This window comes from Nothobranchius furzeri, chromosome 1 (genome assembly GCF_043380555.1).
Source record: "Nothobranchius furzeri strain GRZ-AD chromosome 1, NfurGRZ-RIMD1, whole genome shotgun sequence".
Classification (NCBI taxonomy): domain Eukaryota; kingdom Metazoa; phylum Chordata; class Actinopteri; order Cyprinodontiformes; family Nothobranchiidae; genus Nothobranchius; species Nothobranchius furzeri.
In genome coordinates this window covers 37211497-37234591 of record NC_091741.1, presented here as the reverse complement: position 1 = coordinate 37234591, position 23095 = coordinate 37211497, and the positions used below count along the sequence as shown (strand labels likewise).

General features: G+C 46.3%; 1 protein-coding gene across 25 annotated transcripts in view; it reads right to left on the bottom strand.

Annotated features, from left to right (window-relative positions):
- celf2 (cugbp, Elav-like family member 2) overlaps positions 1-23095 on the bottom strand; it is a 296592-nt gene that overhangs the window by 184121 nt on the left and 89376 nt on the right. For 4 of the 25 annotated variants that reach the window (XM_070545515.1, XM_070545491.1, XM_070545521.1 and 1 more), the window contains exon 1: positions 4808-5117. The exons of the other annotated variants lie outside the window; for them this stretch is intronic. In XM_070545515.1, coding sequence (XP_070401616.1) covers positions 4808-4884 — 77 coding nt within the window. In that variant the 5' untranslated portion in view covers positions 4885-5117. Of the gene's footprint in view, positions 1-4807; positions 5118-23095 lie in introns of those variants that run through there. 25 annotated transcript variants of the gene reach the window in all.

Genomic DNA, 23095 nt, shown 5'->3' with positions numbered 1-23095 from the left:
ACCCAGACCGGCCTCAAATGCAAACCCTGCTGCCTCAGATCCATATTTATGTTTTTCACATTTAAGCCAAAAATCAACATGAACGAATATGTTCCGGTCTGGTTTTCTGTCTGCAGCCACGAGAATGTTTGGTTTGGTTTTTACCGATGATTTAATTTCTGGAAAATCTTTTAAAACGTTTCATCTAACAGCCAGGTTTCACCAAAATCTAAATCCTAGCTCTTTCACGGGAAGTTTTGAGCTTTCCCAGCACCGATGATGAGTTACAAACACACAGTCAGGAAAAATAAGGCTAGAGGCACCAAAGGGAACGCATCGGTTCCGGCTTTTCATCAGATCTTCTTTATGAACAAAAGTAAACTTCATGGAAAAGTCCTGGCAGAACATGGACATTTTTTTCAGTGTATATATTCTGCATTCACATCCATTTAAAACACTTAAAAAATAAGCTTAAAGCACTTTTAAACCCTGAAAATACTTCAATAGAATCAGCGTGCTCCGAGCACCTGGAAGAACTCCGGTCCAGACACCAAACCAAGCTTTAGTCCCGATCGCACTTTTGTTTCATATTCTGAAATCCATTTGATCATGAACTGATTTTATATTAAACTGAACTGATTTGAACTATTTAGAGACACAAAATTGGAAGAAAATTTGGAATGGATGACCAGGTCTGGTGGGGTTTTACCTGGACTGGATTGTGGTTTTGGTTTGTTTATTTCTGATCCATCTGTTTACTTATTTTTGTTCCATCTGATCCACCTCCTACCCTCTAGACCAATGGTTCCCAACCTATGATCCATGACCCCCCCCCCCCCCCCCCCCCAAGTCCCAACAAACATTGGTCCGACGTCGACGTCGTGGCCACGTCCAAAAATGGTCGTGGTAGGACGACCCGAATTTGTAAAAAAATATAACAGAACATGTCTTAAAAATCCATTCAGATACATTTGTACATGTCGACAGTCAGGGCCGGATTATCATTGCAGGGGCCCCAGGGCACCATGTGGGCCGGAAAATGAAATGATTCTTTCAATGTTTAAATCAGCAGGAACTCTGAGAGGCCGCAGGTGCATCAGTGGGTTTGCGGCCGCTGCGCAGGGGGAGGGCGGAGAGGGCTGAAGCAGGCAGTAAAGATGCAAAAACTACCGTGGTTAAAAGAAATGTGTGTTAACTTAGAAAATGTAGGCGCAAGTTTAATTACTTGTTAACTTTTTTCTCCAACGTTAAGAGGGCTGCACAAAAAAATAAAAAATAAAAAAATAGAAAGACTGCTGCTCGCGTGGCCCCCCCTTGTGGCTGTGGGCCCCTGGGCCTGTGCCCAGTTTGCCCATATTATAATCCGGCCTTGCCTACAGTTATATGTATAATTATTATTTTGACAATTAGTTACATGTAGTTCAACATAGCATCTCAGCTAATATTGGTCCGACAACAACGTCGTGTCCACCCAAATTTAAAAAATAACTTAATAAAAATCCACTCAGAGTTGTAGGTCCATGTAGGATTGTTACAGTGACAATAACTTAAGTATAGTTCAACTCATGGCGTGTTGTGAATCAGTTGTAAGTGAAAATCTACTATTGGTCAAATCATAAATATCAACGGGGTAGCTGAGGACCCGGGTTCAAGTCCAGGCTGGGATAAGTCATTTGGCAAAGTAAGGTCGGACACAGGAAATATTATATATTTTATACAGTAATTATTATTAAATGCAAAAACTACATTTTATTTTACAGTGTAGATGAGATGTACACAGACGGTCATTAAACGTCCAATGAGATGTGCCGAAAGACGTGTAATTCCAACACACTCACACCCAAAGCGTCAAATAATGACTCGTGTGACCAAGCGTCAAAATATGACATTAGGGTGCCCCAGCGCGTCGGGGGAGGACGCGCAGGGACACGTGTCACCGGGGGCGTCAGTATCCAATGTCCGCGGTGGCACGGACATTATTCCCCGAACCTCTAGAGATTTAACCTTCCCCTCACCCCCATCCTAACCTTAACTCAGTAGTTTCCAATTAAGCTTTGCATGTGCAACCTAGTTACGGTTAGAATGGGGGTGAGGGGAAGGTTAAGTAGTTCACAAGACGGTCAAATGTCTGTCTCACCGCGGGCGTCGGATACCGACGCTCTGGCACAGCGCGTCCTCTCCCGATGCGCTGGGGCACCCTAATTGTCATATTTTGACGCTTGGTCACACATGTCAGTATTTGACGCTTTGGGTGTGAGAATGTGTTGGTAATTCACGTCCAAAAAAGACGTCGGTTCAACTTTCATTTTGCAACTATTTTTCAACCATGACGGGACGTGTCGGCCCGACGTCTTTTCAACATTAATTAAACGTCCGAATGTTTGCTGGCGTGGGTGCCACAGATTACGGGGGTCCCCACAATTTTGTCTGTACTGAGGTTTTGAGATTACCAATAACACACTAAACATTATAATCAAAAGTTAGAAGTCTGTATAGAGTTTGTAAGTAATCACTTGCAACGGGTTGTAGGAGTTAGGATCGGGGGTGCTGGCTTCTCCTGGACACAGGCAAGGGGGTCCTCAAGGAAAAAAGGTTAGGGGGCCACTACTAGACTCACAGACTAGTAAAAAAACACAGATTCAGAGACATGAAACGGAATAGTTCCACTACAACAGCGAGGTCAAGAACGTTTTGAGACCTTTTTGAGAATCCCTCAAGAATGTTTCTAGACATTCTGAAGACACAGTGAGAGTCTGGCTCAGCAAAAACTAAAAAGTTGTTGGAATTTTGGTTGATTCTTCTTCAGGAGTCTAAAATAAGTGTTTTGAATTCTAGAAAAACAACGTTCTGTCCAAGTAGAACTAACATAGAACGTGCATGAAGGCGTGTCGTTTGGTCAAGGATCATCTAAACCAGGGAAACTTTTACTTATGGGCAACAAAAGGGACTGGAATCCAGCCCCAGCTCCTGCTAGCTCTCATTCTGACGCATTAATAAATGGAACCAACTCCTAACAGACGGAACATCTGGAATGGAGGGAATTACAACAGAGTAAGCTAACAAGGCTGGCGCAAACACAAACCGTTCCACGAGGCGGATGAGTTAAGCACAATGATCCAAGTCAGAAGATTACCAGGAGCACCTCTCAGCGGCGTGCCAGTGGCTCGTTCCCGTAAATACAAAGTGTCATTTCCATAAGCGCGATCTGGTTAGAGCTGTCCGCCTCCTCACCGGCTGGGTAAGAGGGCGCAGATAGGCCTGTCTAATTCCAGCCACACGTTTTATTTAGAAATCCCTCACTCTGGGCGAGAAACGGCCGCAACTGGTGATGCAAAACACATCAGTGGGAGAGATGCGCCCCCCGTCCGCCCGCCGGCCCCAGTGACACTGATTAATGAGAGGAGCGTCTCGTCACAAGAGCGTCTGGGTAATGGACTACACGGAGAGTCAATGGAGGGAGACCCGGAGGGCTGAAGAGCACAGCCTGGCCTTTATTCGTGGAATTATTCTGGAATTCATCCCGTTTCTGTAAATATGAAAGAAATGTAAACGGTAATTTCATCACCGATGCGGAGCAGCAGTTAGTCATGAGCACTCCAACAGAGGGAGGTGAATCTGCATCAGTTCAACTTTAATGATCTCCTAATATTTTAGATTTTTTAGTCGTGCAGCAGAAAAGATGATTTCTGAGAATAAAACAGCTTCTAAAGCAAAGCAACCTTGGATTTTATCCACCGTTTTCAAGTCACTCTCACACACAAACACACACACACACACACACACACACACACACACTAATATAGTAGGTTTGTTCACAATTTGTTCGCCAACGTGTCCCAAAGTTGTCTCGCAGTTTTCCAACTTTCTGAGCCACTGCAACAAAACCAAGACTGATTCCAGACGCCTGAGAATGACTTCGCAACCATTTCCAGAGAAAAATGTGTCGTAAATTTTCCCAAAACACCAGAATCGGACCCAAGGACTGAAGAGGACACTGAGGCACAACACTGGTGTCTCATCTGCAAAAATACATTCATGATATTCTCTCAGGATGCTCAAAAAACAACCTAACACACGCACACACACACACACACACACACACACACACACACACACACACGCACACACACACACACACTGGTGAATCATCTGTCTCTCTGAGTTCTAATGAGTTTTTCTCCTAAACTAAAGCTTCCTATAAACGCATCAGAGCTCGGAGGAGGTAGTTATGGGTGTTTTCTCTCTGCTGGGAATAAAGGAACGGGATCCTTCACCGATCCGGAGCCCTGAAGTGGGACATGTGGAAAACACAAAAAGGAACACATGATGTCGGGATGAAACCTCCCTTTGTCCCAGAAATCCCAGTCTGAACACATTAGAGCCACATCCAGGCAGGACGCACGGGTTAGCGGTGTGAGCTCGGCTCACGGTCCAAAGTCTGAGCAGGGCGTGAACGCGCCACCGGGACTCGAACCTGCGGCTCTGATCTACTGGTTCTGATGGGGAGGGTGCGCTCCAGTCCGGTAGGACCCGGTGGTTCGGAGATGGGCGGCAGCCCTCCTGCTGACCGCGGACGGAACCGAACCGAGGCTGCTGCTGCTCGGCTCCATCAGCTTGATTCCCGGTAATGGCGCTCATTCATCACCATCCGGTCTGCCGCTGAAAACCGCTCCGGGCGCTCCGGAGATCCGCGCACGATCCACCGACGGATCCGAACAAGCCAGAACTCCCACAGCCACACACATGCAACCGGACCTGGGTTCCGGTCGGAGCGGCGGCTCCACCGGACAGTACAAGCACACATGACGAAGAGGAGAGGGGAACTTACATTCTGTCTCCGGGAACGAGCAGGCGGCTCTCCACCATCATATCAGGCAGAAAATCCAGATTGTAGGATGAAGTCATGTTGCTGTGTGTGTCGGAGTGTGTGTGCGTGCGTGTGTGTGTGTGTAAGTGTGCTGTGCGCGCCTCCGCCGCTGTGCGCCCTCCCTGATAAATAAAGGAGCGTCGCGCTTGCCGAGCTGCGCCTGGACGCGGAGACGGAGAGGGACAGGTGCAGGAGCAGAGGCCTCCCCACAGGCAGTCAGTCCAGCCGCGCACACTCTGTCCGCATCCAGCAGTTGTCACATTCTCCTCCTGCGCTCTCCCATTCGCCTCCTCTCTCTCTCTCTCTCTCTCTGCTCCGCCCGTCCTGCCTGGAAAACCGCTCTACAACAGCGCAGCTCACGGGCTGCCGGAGGAGCAGGAGTGGAGTCAGGGAGGCGTGGCGCTGCAGCACATCTTTAACTATTGGAGCTCTCTCCATCAGCACCATTAAACCCACAGCCAGCTCACACCTTCACCTCCTCTTCCTCGACACAAACATCTCATCAGCTCTGCATCACTGTTTGTGGCATGCAGGAATTCTGGGAAGTTTCTGTGAATTCTGTCAGAGGAGAGAGGATGTGGAAGACCGGGACCAGGGGTTGGAGGGTGAATGAGCCGTTTGGGGCGAGGAGCTCAGATATCCTGGCAGCCGCTCCTCTACATCGAGAAGAGAGGTGTTCTGGGCTTCCTCTACTAAGGGAGGTGACGTGCTGGAAGGATTATTTTTCCAGCCCAAAAAAAACCTTCAGATCCCAACGGAGAAGCTACAAGGACTGGGAAGATAAAACCAGATTTCCACTGAACAAGTCACAGATTCAGAAGGAGCAGTGTGACCTTTGCCATCAAACAGAGAGACAGACCTTCTCCATGAGAAGATCTACCGATGGGGTCATACGCCAGTTTAAACAATAAACTGTGATGACATGGCGTCGGGTGTGGCTGTGCGTGTCGGGAGGAGCTGGAGGAGTTGGTGGTTCTCAAGGAAAATCTGAGATCCTGATAAGACAACAGGTGGAAAAACAATTGTGGAAGACGAATTTCTAAATTTCATAAAGGCCAACAAAAAGACTCTAATAACATCAAAGATGGTCTGAAAGTGCTGAACGACTGTGGTGAAAACATTCCCGAGCTCGTCTCTCATCATACGGATGAGCTTCCTCCTGTGGGATTCGGGAACTTGGATGCGTCGGCTCTACTCAGCCGGATGGAAAAGCTGAGCGGGGAGATGGAGTGCCGGAGGGCGGCGGTGGAGTCTCAGGTAAAAGCGGGTGATGATCTCGGCGCAGCCGTGGCGGTTGTGGATCACAGGCCGAGAGCTGCGGAGGGCACCCACAACCCACCGAAGCAGCCGGAGGATTTGGAGGTACCGGCGCGAGTTTGTGGTGAGGAGAACCTTACAGCGGGACATGCGTCCGAGCCAGGAGGAGGAGGTGAGGGCGGATTGCCACGGTCCCCCACCTGGAGTACCGTTGTGAAAAGAGGAGCGATTCAAAAGCGTGGCGTACAACGCGAAGAAGGAGGGATGGCTGCACGTCCAAGGAAGGAGCAGCGGGAAAACACTGGGATCGTTGGAACCGGAGTAGTAGACAACAACCCAGTGATTAGAACTAAGTTGGCGAGTGTTTTCGCCACTCGATTCTCCCCCACGCTGGAAGCAGACACTTTAGCATCCTACCTGTCAGAGAGACTGGGGAGGCGTGTCACCTGTTGGAAGATCAGCTCCAGCAGCGGCAGATTTGGTTCGGTCCAGGTCAGTGCTGAGTACGGCGACGTTTCCGACATGTACGATCCACAACTTTGGCCAGCAGGGACATATGTCCGCCGACTCTTCGAGCCAAGCAGGCGACGTTTTAATAAGACGTCTGGAGCTGAGGGTGAACTGCAGCTGCAGCCCGCTGCCCCGGTAGCCTCGGCTAGCACGACGGAAGTTCAGCCTGGTGCCGGCAGAAGGCTAAATTAACTGAAATATATGAACATAAATGTTGGACCTTATAATGTTACTGTGCAACACATTCTCACACCCAAGGCGTCAAAATATGACGCGTGTGACCGAGCATCAAGATATGACGCTTCGGGACGCCCCAGCGCGTCAGGAGACGACGATCAGGGACACGCTGGGTCACGTGGCTCCGCTGGCGTCAGTGTTTGACGCACGCGGTCACACGGGCATTATTCGACTACGTAACCTTCCCCTCACCCCAATCCTAACCTAAAGGTCCATAAACTGTGACCTTAAGGTTAGGATTGGGGTGAGGGGAAGGTTAAGTAGTTCTAATGTCGGATATCGACGCTCCGGGACGCCGCGTCAGCAGTTTGTCCCGGATCGGCGCCTCCTGACACGCTGGGGCGTCCCGAATCGTCATATATTGATGCTCGGTCACACGCGTCATATTTTGGCGCCTTGGGTGTGAGAATGTGTTGGGCTTATGAGTAGGTCATTCAGAGGCAGACAAGTCACGTGGTCTGGTGGTGGATGAGCTATTGGACACGTGTGATCTTCTGTGTATTCAGGAGGACTTTCTAGCGAAGCAAGATTTAGAGGATCTCAACATTTTGCATAAAGACTCTTTTGGAGCAGGAGACTCTACCACTGACTCTAGCACCAAGTTGGTGAGGGGAAGAATTTCTGGAGGAGTGGCTGCTCTGTGGCACAGAAGATACGACCAGCTGGTCAGAGTAACCAGACTGGAGGTGGACTGGGCTGTAGGTCTGGAGTTCAGCTGTGAGGATAAGACATTTGTACCGGTGGCTTGTTTTGACTAGCTTAGCTTCACTGGAATTTCCACGGGTGTAAACGGTCTTTTTGCTGTCCATCGTGGCGAAGGGGGCGGCCACATGAGTGGCGTGACGTCCTGTGCAAAGGGTCAATATACGGAAGGCAAAATTATGCTAAATATGATGCAACTCCTGGGAAAATTGCACCTAATGTAGGAAACTATAGATTGATTTCCAAAGCGTGACTGGGAGATAAAAAATGTAACAGGGATCAAATCAGTCATTATTACCTTTTCTAAATTAAATTCTTCCATTTCTGCGACTGCGTTTATGAGGAAAACGAGTCTTTTCCAAGTCTATTTTATAATTTCAGAGGAGCTCCTAACCCCGATGATTTATCCTGGCTTATTTGATGTTCTTGCTATGACTGTGTTGTGATGCAGGTGCATGAACAGGAGGAAGACTGATGTCATTTCCTGCTCTGGTTTGTTTTTGTTGTGACATAAACCTCAACATCCATCGCTCTTCTAGGAAAAGCAGCAGTGAAATTCCTGACAGGTGCGTTCGGTTTTCCATGCATTCCCCAACGTGCACGCTTGTTTATTTTTGCAGGAACATCTCAGCTGATGGAGTGAGACGCCGTCCAGGCCGAACAGGTAAAAAGCACCAGAAACAGAAAAGAAAGAATCGAGTGTTTTAATGAATTCCTGCCCAACAAACAGCTAATTAGAACAGTTGCGCCGCCGCCGCCACCGCCGCCGCTCACGCCACGCTGCACAATCACAATCCAGCGCACGCCAACAGTCAGAGCTGAATGTGACTGCGGCGCTTTAATAAAAGCACGGCCAGTTAGGTGATTTACACTCAAATGAGTCGACCAAATTTGGAGAGGTGCAATCACACGTGGGGATAGCTTTGTAATAATCATCCTGCCCATAATTTGCAGCAAATTTGCTGACTCCATTTTACGCTGCGTTAATTGTGTGCATGCAGAATGCCTCCCCGTGGAACAGGAGTGGGCTCCGATGAGCTGCACGGCTACCAGGCTGCCCCACTTCCTTCTTCCTCTGTAGGAATAAAAGAGAGAGTGACGGAAGGCTCTCCAGCAAAACCACGAGCCCGTGTGTTACTGAGAAAGGTGGCTCTCTGGGAAGAACACGAGTATCTGGGTCAGAGTGCTCGCTTTGCACACGTAGAGCAGAGTAAGCGTGTGACGTGGGCGGGGCTTGGAGCATGTTTTACATGCAGGGACCCGTATCTGGGTGGGAGAGTCCATCCGGCCCTGAAGGCACACCGCGACACGGGCGAGGCTGGACCCTCCTCAGAGCAGGACCTTACATACATGCTTTGATGTTTCACACAAAATCATAAGTTCATATTTGCTCTTATTTCTCCATTTTGTTGCCCTGGAGGTGTTTTCTTGTAGCGCCCAAAGCAAATAACGCTGTGCTGCGGTCGTTGAGCTGTTAGGAAACGCCTCTGCGTCACGCTGGAGAGTCCTCACAGGACAGTCACTCCAGCTCAGAGGACAACGACTGGTTCTCGGTGAGGAGAACGTCTTGCAGAGGCGTGTTTAAACTGGTGAAGCTGTTTAGTGTGGGACCGGGGTCTCCAAGCTGCGGCTCTGGAGCCAAGAGTGCCCCTTTGGACCTTCAACAACGGCTCTTCCTATATTTAGCTACGTTTGGGTAAAACTCATGTTTTGAATCTTGATTTAAAAATGGCGTCTGCATCAAGAAAAGGACGCTAAAATGACCAGTAATGATTTTAAAAGGACATTATGGAAGTGTGACAGCCAAAGCATGTATAGAAATAATAAATGTCTTCTTCATACATTCTCCTGCAATGCCCTGGTCCTGTAGAATGAGCCCTGGCATTTTTACTGTGATTGCCTGTTTTTCTGTAAAATCACAGAAAAAGAGAGATGCTCGGGTCGAGCAGGCTGCTTCATGCGCGTTCACGCTCAGGCATCGCCCGTAGCATTTGCTATCCGTAGCTTTAGCAGCAGAGAGAGAGGCAGTGCCACTTTGTCGCTGTTCCTAACACCTAGTGACAAAGCTAGCTACATTTCTGAGGACCCTTAGCTACTTTCTGTAGAACTTTCTTCTAGATATTTCCTGCTAATTAGCAACAAAATAGCCATTTTCACTCCGAACCGTTCTTTGAACGTTGTTTCAGCTGTCATCAAAGATATAAATGTTACAGATACAGTGAATGTTACTAGAGTGTAGCTCACCTTGTAAGAAGAAGAAGAAAATATCATTGCTATAGCGCCTCTCAAGATAAAAATCACGAGGCGCTTCACAAAAACAAAAATTGTAAAAATATAAAAAAGCGTTTAGAAAATGTTTACAAATATATTAAAATGAGCAAAAATAGGCAACTATGATAAAAAAAAATTTAAGAGAGAGAGTGAACAGGAAAGAGGGTAAGATGTCTGACTCTCGTGCAGAAGACTTGGGTTTGATTCTGGATGTGAACATAGTTTATTTAGAGTTTCTTTTTTACATTAATGGTACATTTTTTTACAGTAAGATGCCCAAATTTTTATTTGAGACTCGCCGAACGGCATTGAATTCACAGATAAAAAAGATGTGGGTCCAACTTTCATTTTGGAACAATTTTTCAAGCAAGGGAAGGGAATGATCTGAGCATGCAGGAGGACTGACCCATCATAAACCTTTGTCGCTGTGCTGAAGAGAAAGCTACAGAACACACACACACACACACACACACACACACACACACACACACACACACACACACACACACACACACACACACACACACACACACACACGGGACTGTCTCAGCTGTTATTTTCGTTAAGGAGTGTGCACGTACAGCATGCGCGCCTCGTGCACGGGCCTACTATTGAAGCTGCCGTTACACTTTTGGCCTGAGGGGGCAATCGCGAGCATAAAAATTCAAAAGTTCTTAAGTCCCTTTAAATCTATTTATTATTTTTATGTGACTTTCTGCAAACATCAACATCCCACAGAACAACATGACTTTTTGCATTGGTGCTTTTTTGTTTTCTTAATTTTTAACCCTATAATAGAAACAAAATGGTGCTTTTAAAAGAAAAGAAATCTTTTATGGTAAATATTCGCAGGAGAAAAAAAAAGATTTCTTACTTTATTCTCAGAAAAGTGTCAGAATCCTGAATCTAGTGTCAGTTCTTTTACATTGGCCCTACTCCTCTTCCGAGTCAAAATTAAAACTGGTCGTTTTTCAAAAGCTCCTGCATCTTTTGAAGCTCTAAACACGTTTTAGACACTTTCATCCAAAGCGATGTAAGATTGTTAACCTATAGGGCATGTTGTGATCTGTGGGAGAAACCAGAGTACCCGGAGGAAACCCATGCATGCACGAGGAGAACACGCAACTCCACGCAGAAAGGCTGCAGCCGGGTTTCGAACCTGCAACCTTCTTGCTGCGAGGCAACAGAGCTAACATCTGCTCCACCATGCAGCCGTTTTATCCCTGATGAACTGAAGGGGAAAGCCCCCTGGCTCTTTAACACCCACTCAGCCATGTTGGGATTGGTAGATTCGACCCTTCGTTTCCAGGAAAAGGGATTTTTGTTTGTCTGCTAGCTCATATCAGTTTGAGTTTGTTGCACCAAACAGTAGAAACACAAAAACTCATTTGGTTCAACAAAGATAAAGAAGGAAAGTAAAATAAAAGCTCAACAAAGCTTGAGGAGTGGCTTCAAACGCTGGATTTAGTTAATGACAGGAAACTACTGTTAGCATTAGCATATCTGCTTTTCACTGATGATGAGCTCTTCTTAGCTTTGTGACACTCTCACCTTCAGCTCTTGCCGGGGAGGTTTGAGTAACACGTCGAGTGATAAATCTGAGGACATTGTTACGTATTTCTTAGGCTGTGTCCAAGCTCCGGGGCTGCATCCTTGGAAGGCTAAAATTAAAGTCTCCTCCAAATGCTCCAGAAATGTGTCCTTCCTTTCCCCAGAAGGATGGATCTGGAGCATCCTTACTCACTCACCCTATCCAGGGTTCAGTGAGGGCCAAACAGAACATTTTTGTTTTTTAATAATGTAGAACGAAGCAGCAGAATTTTTTAAATTTAAGAATATCAGAGTAACAACAGATAACTAGTTAAGCTAGAGCGTTAGCATTGATATCATGATTGCTGGGTTAGAAACCTGAGCAGTTTCATGTTCACTTTGCAGCCCTCTGCAGACCAAAAACCAGACTAGATAGTTTTGTGGCACGGGTAGGTGTCCTATAGGGCACTTTTTACATGCTTAACAGCTATTAGCTGTTAGCATTTTCAGTCCAACAATCGTCAATAAAAAAGCACAAAAGAAGAAAAAGAAGGCTCTTGCTTTTTTCTGCTGGCATCATGGCGGTGCCAGGAATTAAAAGTGAGAGAGTAATGTCTTTGGAGGTGAAGCAAAGAGCTAAAACCAGAGTGAACATCGGCGCGGCCTACGCTAGTTTGAGGGAGCTTAAGGAGGCTTCAAAATCTCGGACTGATGGTGACCTGGCTTTGTTGCGGCTGGACTTTAAGGCCAACAGTGTGGATCTTTTTACTTTGTGATTGATTTTAGTTTTAGTTGGCTCAAGTTAGCATTAGCTCATTGTTGGCGGTAATTCCACTTTCTACCAGTAGGGCAGAGGAGCACTTTAACACCGGGCTGTGTAAAACAGTAAAAACCCAAAGCAGTCTAGAATGTTTTCATTTGTGTCGTTTTTATATAAAAACATTAAACAAGCTCGTAGGGTGCGGTTGCTAGGAGACAGGGCTTACGCTGAAGTAAGACACGTTATAAATCTGAAGGCTATATCATCCAAATACACACCCAGCCTACGTGGACTGGGTCGGACGGGTTCTTGGAGGGATGCAGAGGAGCGATGTTCCAACGCTCACCATATCTGTCCAATAACCAAAATGGTGCTACAACCCCCCAAGGCACTTTACAACCCAACCAGTCATTCACCCGGGCTCCCGTCCATGCGAGATTATAAACTCAGGCCCCTGATATGAGTTTCCTCCTTAAGGTGGCCACGCCCAAGCATGAAGGGATAGAGCGGGGCTCTTGGATATCCAGAGGGGACTCTGAGTAGAGCCGCTGCTTCTCCTCGCTGGCTGGAACGAGGCGAGGTGTTTCAGGAAGGTCCTTCTGGGAGGAGACCTGCAGGTGTGACCCAGAACATGCTGCAGGGATGACATCTCCCGGCAGGGCTGGGAACTGGAGGAGCTGGTGGGAGCAGCCACGAGTAACCAAACTCCTGAACCTACAGATCTACGGCCTGTTTGCTGACGTTAATGCATCAGGTCCGAGTATTCTGGAGTCTGGAAAACACACACAATCAAATCTCCTCTCTTGATTCCAAACCGGAACAAATCCTTCCCTCCTGTTTGCAAAAAAACCTCCCAAAGATTAATAAAACACGACCGCTCTCCTTTTTCTACTCCCTCGTGGAAATAAAAACACACTTTTAATGCGTTCTCTCTCTAAATCTTCCTCTAAACACGAAGCTGTGGTTGTTTCGCTTAAATTCAGACAACGTGCAGCTTCTCAGCTGAAATAATCCCCGGCACGGCAACAAAGAGAGCAGCTTTCCCCTCCTCGGCTGGGAGTGCTGACGCCGTGAAAGCCTCCTTGAGCCTGTTTTGGTCAGGGCCAGCGGTCAGACCCAGTGAACATTTCCTACACCGTTGGTGTCCTTTACTTCCTGCCTGCTGTTGCTGTTGTGCTCTTCTCCTGCCGTAACCCTTGGCCTCTGCTATCAGTCCATCTCCTCACCCCGAGGCCTCGTGTTCTCCCGGATCCCGCTCATGGCAAGGCCCGCCTCCGCCATCGCTCCGTTCTCTCCTCACTCTGTCGAGTTATTTCTATCTCCTCTAACCCCCTCCTACGTTTCCTTCACCTCGGCTGCCTGAACAATACAAATCGATCCCTTAGAAAGGAGGAACCGGGAGGTTAGGTGAGATAAAACCAGACCGGACCAAAAAATAGAAGGAATCAGTCACTTTGTTGTCAGAGGAGAGCTAAAAACTCGCTCTGTGTCCCGAGAGCAGGTCTGTTAGTAGCTGCTTTTCTTTTTCACAAGTGAATATTTGATGAAGGCCTCATTAATTAATCATACAAGCAAGCAGCTGCGTTTGAACCTAAGTGGACATGTGAGGAGTGCGACCCAGACGGACGCTGACTGCTACCGCTCCTCCTCTCCGGAGCCAACGAGCTTCCAACAGTCTGCTGCGTACGTGCGCATGGATGAAGGATGCCGGGGGTCTCCTCGATACGCTCCCATTCCTGTAAAAGCAACAGCGGCGGACAGAAAACCGAATAAAAACACAGATGGAGAGGATGGATCCTCCCTGACACCTCTCTCTAACACTCGCGCCGTCACTCCCACCGCTCTCCCTTCAATCCCAGCATCTCATTCTCATATTTTCTCCAGCCGCCTTGCTCTCCTCCGTCTTCAAGCCGCCACTCGTCTGCCCCCGGCGTGGTCGGGATACAGCTTTCCAGTTTCCACGGGTCTCCGTTCCACCCGTGGGGCTGCAGCTGACACTGGGAAAATTGCGCACAGTCCCACACAATTCCGACTCGTCGAGGTTAGGCCGATGCATCAACTCAGGGCTTCGGATTTCCTGGCTCAAAAACAGAATTCTGATGACATCACCTCCATTGGTAAATATGTCATCAACCACTGGACGGATTTCATTCATTCTTTGAAAACTTTCCTTGGATCTCAACAATTAACCCAATTCAAGATGGCTGCCACAGCTACTCAACCGTAGCCGACACAAAAATGGCTGCAGCTTAGTGTTTTCTGGCTTTCCGTAAAGCCAACTGAAGCCTGTTTAGCGTCGTTATAAAACTATCGATGACAAACGTTTCTCTCACTGTAAATGAAGCTGATGCAAGTCTATGATGATGACCAACAGGAAAGACACCATTTATCCAGAAAAGGGTCGATTCACAGCAGAACAAATACTCCGTTCTGAGTTTCCTGCATCAGATGCTGGATCGGGATTTTCAACAACGTAGGGAACGTTGACAACAGGAACATTTTTGACTATTACGAATAGCGATGGGAACCGAATTCGGTACTTTTTAAGGTACCGACCGAATTCCATAGTACCGACTGAGCACCGCTTCACGTCATTTGAAACGGTGCCTCGTTTCGGTACCCGTCCTTCATAACGAGAACTTGCCTAGACAGCTGCACATGCGCAAGAGCGTTATGTCGTCGGTCGCTGCGAGCGAGTTGTAAACAGAGCAGCATGGTAGAAAGAACGCACGCTAAAGCTTGGGTCCACTTCACTAAATGTGATGGGTAACTGGGTGATGATGAAACCAGCGACAACGATCTAAGTGAGACATCCTCATGTTAATCTGCTCCGGTAGGTAAATAAAATGTTTAAGATAACGTTAGCTTGATATGTTAGCTTCCGTTCCGCTAATGGTGCCTTCGCTTTCTCCTCGGAACTCCGATTTTCCTATTAGAAGAACATGAACGCGCTCTAAAGTTTGGCTTCACTTTACTAAATGCGACGGGTGATTGGGTGAAGATGAAACCAACGACAACGATCTAAGTGTGAGGCATCAACGTTTTAATCTGCTCCAGCAGCTAAATAAACTGTTTAAGATAACGTTAGCTTGATATGTTAGCTTCCATTGCTACCATTGTTATCAGCTAATGGTGCGTTCGCTTTCTCCTCGGAAATTCTAACTTCCCAGTAGGAAAAATCAAAGAAAAAGGACGGTAAAAGGAATGAAGATACACAGTAAATTTAGTTCACAGTAAAGATGTTTGCTTCAGTTTAATTATCAGCTTATAAAACTACAAGGACGATGCTAAAATACAAAAAGTTGTATGTTATTTATTGTGATATTTATCAAATATGGTGATATATTGAGAAAATATTTATTTAATTATAAAAGAGAATTAAAATAATAAACACTCAAAAGTATCTAATATTGGTACCGTTAAGTACCGGTATCGATTCCTAGGTAGCGGGAATTAGTACCGAATAGATTCAAATGTCAAAGGTACCCATCCCTTTTTACGACAGATTTTACAAGAACAAAGAAAAATATCAGTGTGAGATTTAAATGCAAATTAAGTGTGTGTTCCTTCATCCCACCCCCAAAACACACACACGCACACACGCACACACGCACACACACACGCACACACACACACACACACACACACACACACACACACACACACACACACACACACACACACACACACACACACACACACACACACACACAACTTTGGCTGCTGGTTTTCATTGTTTATGACGCCCAGACGCTCCGGTCCACTGATGCAAACGTATCTCCACAGTTTTAGAGTGAGTTCACATTTTATTTTACTCCAAAGTTTTAGAATAGTCTCTGACTACACGCTTTAACCGATTCTTCGTACCGATCTGTGGATTCTGGTTTGACTTGTGATGGTTATTTTGAGTTTGTGACTGGTTTCACTGGTTTGTCTTTTTCAATTGAACTCAACACGCGATTGCAACTCTGGGTGTTTTTGATTTATTTCCTCCCTCGGTTGTGAAATGTTTTTGGGAAATCGTATTAGTCGTCTTCTACTAAATATGTTATAGTTGTTGGGTTCTAGTCTCTGTTTGGGATTCATCTGCTTCTGACAGCGTTTTCTCATTTACAACAAAACTCCAGTGTTTTGGTGCCTCCTGCCACTTTGACTTGCTGTTTGGATTTTTTCCCTCCTGTTGCAACAACACAACAACGTCTCAAACGCACTCTAAAAGTCTTGAAAGTTGAAACGCTTCCTATTTAAAATGACGCTGCCTTTTGAGTCCAATCAGGTGGCAGAAAAACGGCGACTCAGGAGTGTTTACATTTTTGTTTTCTGCTCAAATTTTCAGCTTTGATTTTAAGAAGTCCTTTGTTGATTTACTACGACTGCTTTGCAACAACACACAAACTCCCAGGAGTAACCAGTTTAAACTGGGAAATCTGACCTTTACAGAACTAAACAAGTATCAATAGCCGTGTTTCCATTACCAGAACTTCAGAGTAAACTCACCAGAACCTCCACTTGGCCGGCTCGGCTGAGCGGCCGTTTTCAGGAACCTTCTGAGGACCTGATCAGAGGTAGATACTCGGAGTGGCCCGGTAAACGGCTCGGTGCAGATGGTGGGCGGGAATGCCGCCGACTGGTTGTAACCCAGAAATGACGTCAATGTGGACGTAGGAAATAGGAAATGCACACGGGGTGGAAAACCGGTATTTAGGCAGCCCGAGTTGTTGGTGTGTTTTTGCACCGCAGCCATCGTGATGTACACGTTCCTTACAGGACTGCCCATTTCCCCCTCGCTGCATTTATCCTGACGTTCCGGTAAAGGAGACACACCTAATGATGAAGTCGATGCTTGCTCTACCCTGGTATAATCAGTCCATTAGCAGTGCTAATATTAGCTTAGACGATCCACATCTAGAGAGGATCGCCCCAAAGCTGTTAGCCAAGCGTTAGTCTGGACCAAAGGGTGTGCGTTCACGCGGCAGAAATGACTGTTTTATTGTTCTTTCTAAAGAAGCAACAGGAGAAAACGCTCTGAGGTTCAGGTAAAAAAAAAAGACTTGTTTCGTTTATTCAGACCTCCAAACGGCGTGTGACATTAAACGTCCGATTGAATTACACAGTAAACCCCCAAAGCTGCTCCAAGTTTTACACCGGGCCCTGATTTCTCCTCTCAGTGCAAATAATAAAGGGATGTTCTCCAGCCACTCCAGACGGAGAGCGCTCCACCTGCGGTGCATCGGAGCGTGCTCCAACTGTAATTGGCCATTGCGCCGGCGACAGAGAGAGGCCGTCCATTCATCACAGCTCCTCCTTCCCACCCTCTTCTTCATTCGCTTCCCTCGGCCTCGTCGCTGCCAACTCGGACCAATCTCCCTCTCACCCCCCCGCACCCCCCTCCCCCCTGCTACTTTTCCTCATTAAAGTGGGACCCAGGCAGTAGCGGTCACTGCCTCTCATTTATTTTCATTTGAAACTGGTGCAGCTCCACTGATCCTCTGGGGCTGCAGGAGGGAGAGGAGGACGGTGTCACTCTGATAACAACCCACACACACACACCTCGCAGATGCATGCACGTGCACACACACACCTCGCAGATGCATGCACGTGCACACACACACCTCGCAGATGCATGCACGTGCACACACACACCTCGCAGACGCATGCACGTGCACACACACACCTCGCAGACGCATGCGTGTGCACACAAACTCACAGAAAAATGGAAGAAAATAACATGCCTCAGATGATGGTCTAACACACACACACACACACACACACACACACACACACACACACACACACACACACAGCCATGTGCATCTCCCCGCCAGTAGATGCACTTTCACACCCATTTCAATTCATTTCACGCACATATTCACATATTTCATGTACCTGCAAGCTCCCATGCTCATTCAAATCTACAGCCCCCACCCCCACCCCCCCCACCCACCCCCACCCCTTGATTGTGTGATTCTGAGGAGGTGATGATAGCAGGGTGTGAATCAGAGGCCAGTTAACCTGCTTCTATTGTCACCTGTATGATTGCAAGTATTGATCTGGGTGTGTTTTGTGCACGTGCATGTGCACGGGACGGCAGCACGCTCCTCTCTTCGTGCAGGAGCGTGTCCGTGCACGGTCAGAAGGGTGCCTGACACACTTGGGAGTGGAGAGGTCTTCTGCAGATTAAATCGCTGTAGTGGAGACGACCCTTGCATCTTTGGGGTCTTTGGCGGCTGGTTTAGCAGATACAGGAGAGCCGGTGTGTGTGTGTGTGTGTGTGTGTGTGTGTGTGTGTGTGTTACCGCCCACTGCTCTGACCAATCGAGGGAGATGGGAACGGGAGGCAGTGACTCCAGACCAACGGCTACATCTCTAATAGAAGGCTAATATCCTCCACACCATTAGATCGACATTAGAAAAGCACACTGTGGGGGGAGTGGGAGGGGGCGCTTGGTTTAACTGCCAGCAGGAAGGGGAGGGGTGGAGTGAGAAAACTTTGACAGATTTATGGAGCTGATTATTCAGATCCTCACCAGAATTCCTCAGACGATCCTCAGCTTCCAGACTTCCTGTGATGGCGACACATTTTAGCTCCGAACATCAGCTCGTTCCGTCTGAAGCGTGACGACGGCTTGGAGAGAGTACCCCAGATGCTGTACTCTCATAAAGTTAAGGGACTAACAGGAAACAGGTTCAAAATACAGCGCAGAGGCTCTGGATTTAATTCTACAGAAACTTTACAAGTGTGGGAATCGGATTAGCAGGAACCTCGTTAGCACCTCCTCTGTTAGGATCCACATCCTGCAGAAGAGCTGGGCGGTGTGTCAAGTGTGCTAAATCCAAACGGTGTCGCTCCTCACGCAACATCTTTATTGACTTTATCCCAACTATTAAAAATAAACTAAAAAGCTCATTTTCTGCTGAGTTTTGTTTCTCCCATCTGCTCCTAAACGCATCGCAGCTCATTCCATCTTCCGATCTTAAAGTCACCCCCACATCAACTTATTTTTCCTGATAAACTATATAAATGTGTGTCTAATCGTGCTGCAGACACGTGTCGTCAATAATTTTGCACTTTAGTGCATTTTAGTTAAAATTTACATGTTCTGCCTAAAACGGTCAGTGTTGTGCCGTTGTCAGGTAAAAACTCCGCACTGCATTTGAATTTAAATCTGCCATCGCTATTGGCTAAGAGGTACCCTAGAACGTTAGCTGGTACCATATGATGTCACAATGTCGTTGTGAGCCTGTGTGAGTATTTGTTAGCGGCTCCGCCCTCTCGGTCTGCTAGGCGACAGCATTTGTTGCATTTTTCAAACAGGAAGTGGGAGTGGAGTAAGACTCTGGTAGGGGGTGACTTGCTCTTTAAAGCTCCGGCTAACTTCCTCCTTCCTTTTGTGGGAACAGACGCTGAGCGGGAGACTGAGCTGCAGCTTGTTTCTGGTACTGAAACTAAACAGAACAGCTCTGAAGTCCAAGCGGATTATTAATCTGTCATCTCATGAGAAATAATCCTGTCCCACCAACGACGCCTCCACAGCTAACTGTTGCGTCATCGATCTCTAAAAGCATCTTCACATTACGTTTTTATTAGTAATAATTTCACAGAATGTCGTGTGTTCCTGGTACCGTTCTAGAGTGGAACCCATGTTTGTTATTATTCGTACTCAACATGCTTGTTATACATTATTTTTAATGGAGCACATTTTTACATCATCAGGCTGAAGTCCAAGCTTGTAGCAACGTTTTAGCGCCAAACAGAGAAACTCTCAGGAACGTGAGCTCATCCGTGACGCTGCTTGTTTTTCTCCGTCTTCCTCTTTGTTATTTGATTTAAAATCTGTTTTAACTGTTTTGTTTTTGTTACAAACTGAAGAAAAAGCTATGACTGCGGATGAGTATTAAGAATATGCTCTTGTGTTTCATCCACAAACATCAATGTTAAAAGTGCAGCCTGGGCGTCTGTAGACCGTTACATCACATCCAGCTGTTGAAATCGCCCGTATCACGTATGATTTCTACTGCTGGGTTCATTGTCGTCTTTTCTATCACATTTGAAGAAGAAGAAGAAAATATCTTTTCTATAGCGCCTCTCAAGATAAAAATCACGAGGTGCTTCACAAAAACAAAACATGTAAAAATATAAAAAATAATTTAGAAAATGGTTAAAAATATATTTAAAATGGGCAAAAAATAGACAATTGTGATTAAAAATGTAAAGAAAGAGAGAGAGTGAACAGGAAAGAGGGAAATCAGTGGATCCTGAAGAAGGTGGAATAGGTGGGGAGAGCAGAATAAAGAGAGAGAGGTGAAGAAGGTCACACCAAAACCAGCTTGAACAAGTGAGTCTTCAGCTGTTTTTTAAAGGAGACCACTGAGTCCACTGATCTCAGGCTCAGGGGGAGAGAGTTCGAGAGTCTGGGGGCCACAGCAGCAGATGATCTGTCACCTTTGACCTTTAGCCTGGTGCGCTCTTGCACAGTTTGACTGTTTTGTATCATGATGTTGCATAATTTAAATCAAATCTGGTTGGTTTGCCTTAACTCATTCACTGCCATTGATGACTAAAGTCATCATTTGCATGTTTTTACTATGTGGGCGTCGGACGAGCCCCCGCACCGTAAGTAAGTAAGTAAGTAAAGTTTATTTATAGAGCGCCTTTCACAGATATAAATCACAAAGCGCTGTACAACATGAGTAAAATCAGGGCAAATACTTCAAACCAATAAAAACATAAAAACAATAGCAGTGACAACAATATTAACCAAAATCCGGAGTAAAAACAAAGTCAAGGTGTGAACAAGAACAAAGCCATCTTTTAGAGTATTTAGCGGGGGAAAGCCTGCATGAAAAGGTGAGTTTTAAGATGTTTTTTGAAGACCTCTACAGATTTCAAGAGATTTGAAGGCAGACTGTTCCAAAGTCTGGGTGCAATAGTCTGAAAGGCCCTGTCCCCTTTGGTTTTTAGTCTGGCTCGAGGAACAGCCAGGAGGTTTTCAGATGTGGATCGGAGGTTCCGTGAAGTGTTGTGTGGGGATAACAAACATCTCAGCTCTGAAGCTCATCGTCATCCACATACGTCACGTGATCAGGAAGCAGAACATCCATGTGTTAGGAGATCGTTTTGGGCCGCTGCTGTAAAAAAAGTGAGGCGCGAACCGGAAAAGCTTCTGCCGATCACAATTCAACAACGGATTATGAAAGAACGGATAACGGTCGAAACGCGCGGATTCTTCCTGATGTAAGAGGTGAGTCTCCACTTTGTTCTGGTTGTTTTGGGGGGGTCGACATCATCCTAGCGCGCAACGTTCTGTCACTCTTCGAAAAACAGTAAAATCGGTGAGAAACGCTGGCAGCGAATGAGTTAATAACATCTAATAATTTCTGTTACTGATGGCTATTATTGTCCGAGTCGTTTGTGTGCTTTTACTTTGGGACGGTCTGACCACACGGACCCGTGTCGTCTGTAGTATTTCATACCAGTGACGTTGTTTATTGATGGAATAATTTGTTATAATTTAGCGGTTATTCGCCACCAACCACACAGGAGAATGCTTTTGTCCCCATCGTTGCTTTTTCAGTCATGATGTGTTGTTGTGTTTCTATTTAGCATCACATGGATTTAGGTTTTTAAAAAAAGCCTCATTTTTAGGCTAAAAGAAGAATTATTGTTCTCTAGGAAAACAGCATTACTTAAAATTAAGTAAATATTCTTAAATATGATCCAGATTTTCTTGTTTTGAGTCAAAGTAAGTGGTAAGGAAAAGTTGCTTGGCTAGAGTTCCTAAAACTAGCTAAATAAGGTTAAATTAGATTATTTTGCTAGTTTTAAAGGTGTGGAACACTGAAAAAACATCTTTTAATGATGGTTTCTTATTCTAACAGGTCACTGTGAGTTTTTCATGCAGGCTGAACATAAAAATAGTCTCCTACACCTATCTTCTGCAGTAGCTTCTGATAGAAAACAGACGGTGAAACTCTAGGATTAGAAAATCCTGACAGATCTACGTCACACTGTCACTTACATTCATGGACTCACCCACCTGGACTCACGACGGGGAAGGCTGTTGTTGGTTTAGCGTCCAGGAAACAGCAGAGAACGTCTCAGCTAGTAGAAGCTAACTGTTAGCATTAGCAACTCCACCACACAGCAGAACTCCTCCAGGTTTGTGTTATTTGTAGAAATAAAACATCAACGTTGCAGAGCAGACAGATCCAGTGGTAGAGTAGTGTTGCTGTTAGCCAATCAGAGGAGAGAAGTCCACATATCAGGAAGTAAGACTCCACCTCCTACGGTCTTCTGCTCCCCTCTCCTCTGGCTCACTTCTAGGCCCAGAAACGAGTGTTCCACACCTTTAAGAAGTCTACACAAGCAGATGTTGCTTACCCCAGTGGCAGATTTGTACTCAAATAAGCAAATTTGAATCATATTTAAGAATATTTACCTAATTTTAAGTAAATTCTTTTGTTTTCAGACTAAAAATAAGATAAAACGTCTAAAAATTTGTTGTTGTTTTTTTCACTTTCTCACAAATAAGTTTTTGCAGGTAGTGCTCCCCTGACCCTACTGAGCTACAGCGGTACGCAGCTCTGTCATTCATCCTTCCATGACGGATCGTTCTCTGACTCCGTTGACTTCATTTCCGTCGTGTTTGACAGCACCTTCAAAACAACCGGGCCTGTCCTCCTCCTCGTGGCACTTCTGCACTCCAGATAAATTTGCCCCGTCGTGCCTCTACCTCACCGCGCCGCACCACCTCCTGTAAAGGTCTGCACTCGGGCTAAACCCCAGGAAAAACCCCCGCCTTGCCTCCTGCTCAGAGGACCTGTTTAATGCAGAAAGCCACATTTTTCATTGGGAAATTGCAAATGAAGGGCATGCCTCAAAAGCAGTTTCATTTGTCACCCAATGAAGCATTCAGCGATTCAGTCAGTAAATTATGGTGCAATAAATTACTACCTGCAAACATCAATGAAATATGTTGACA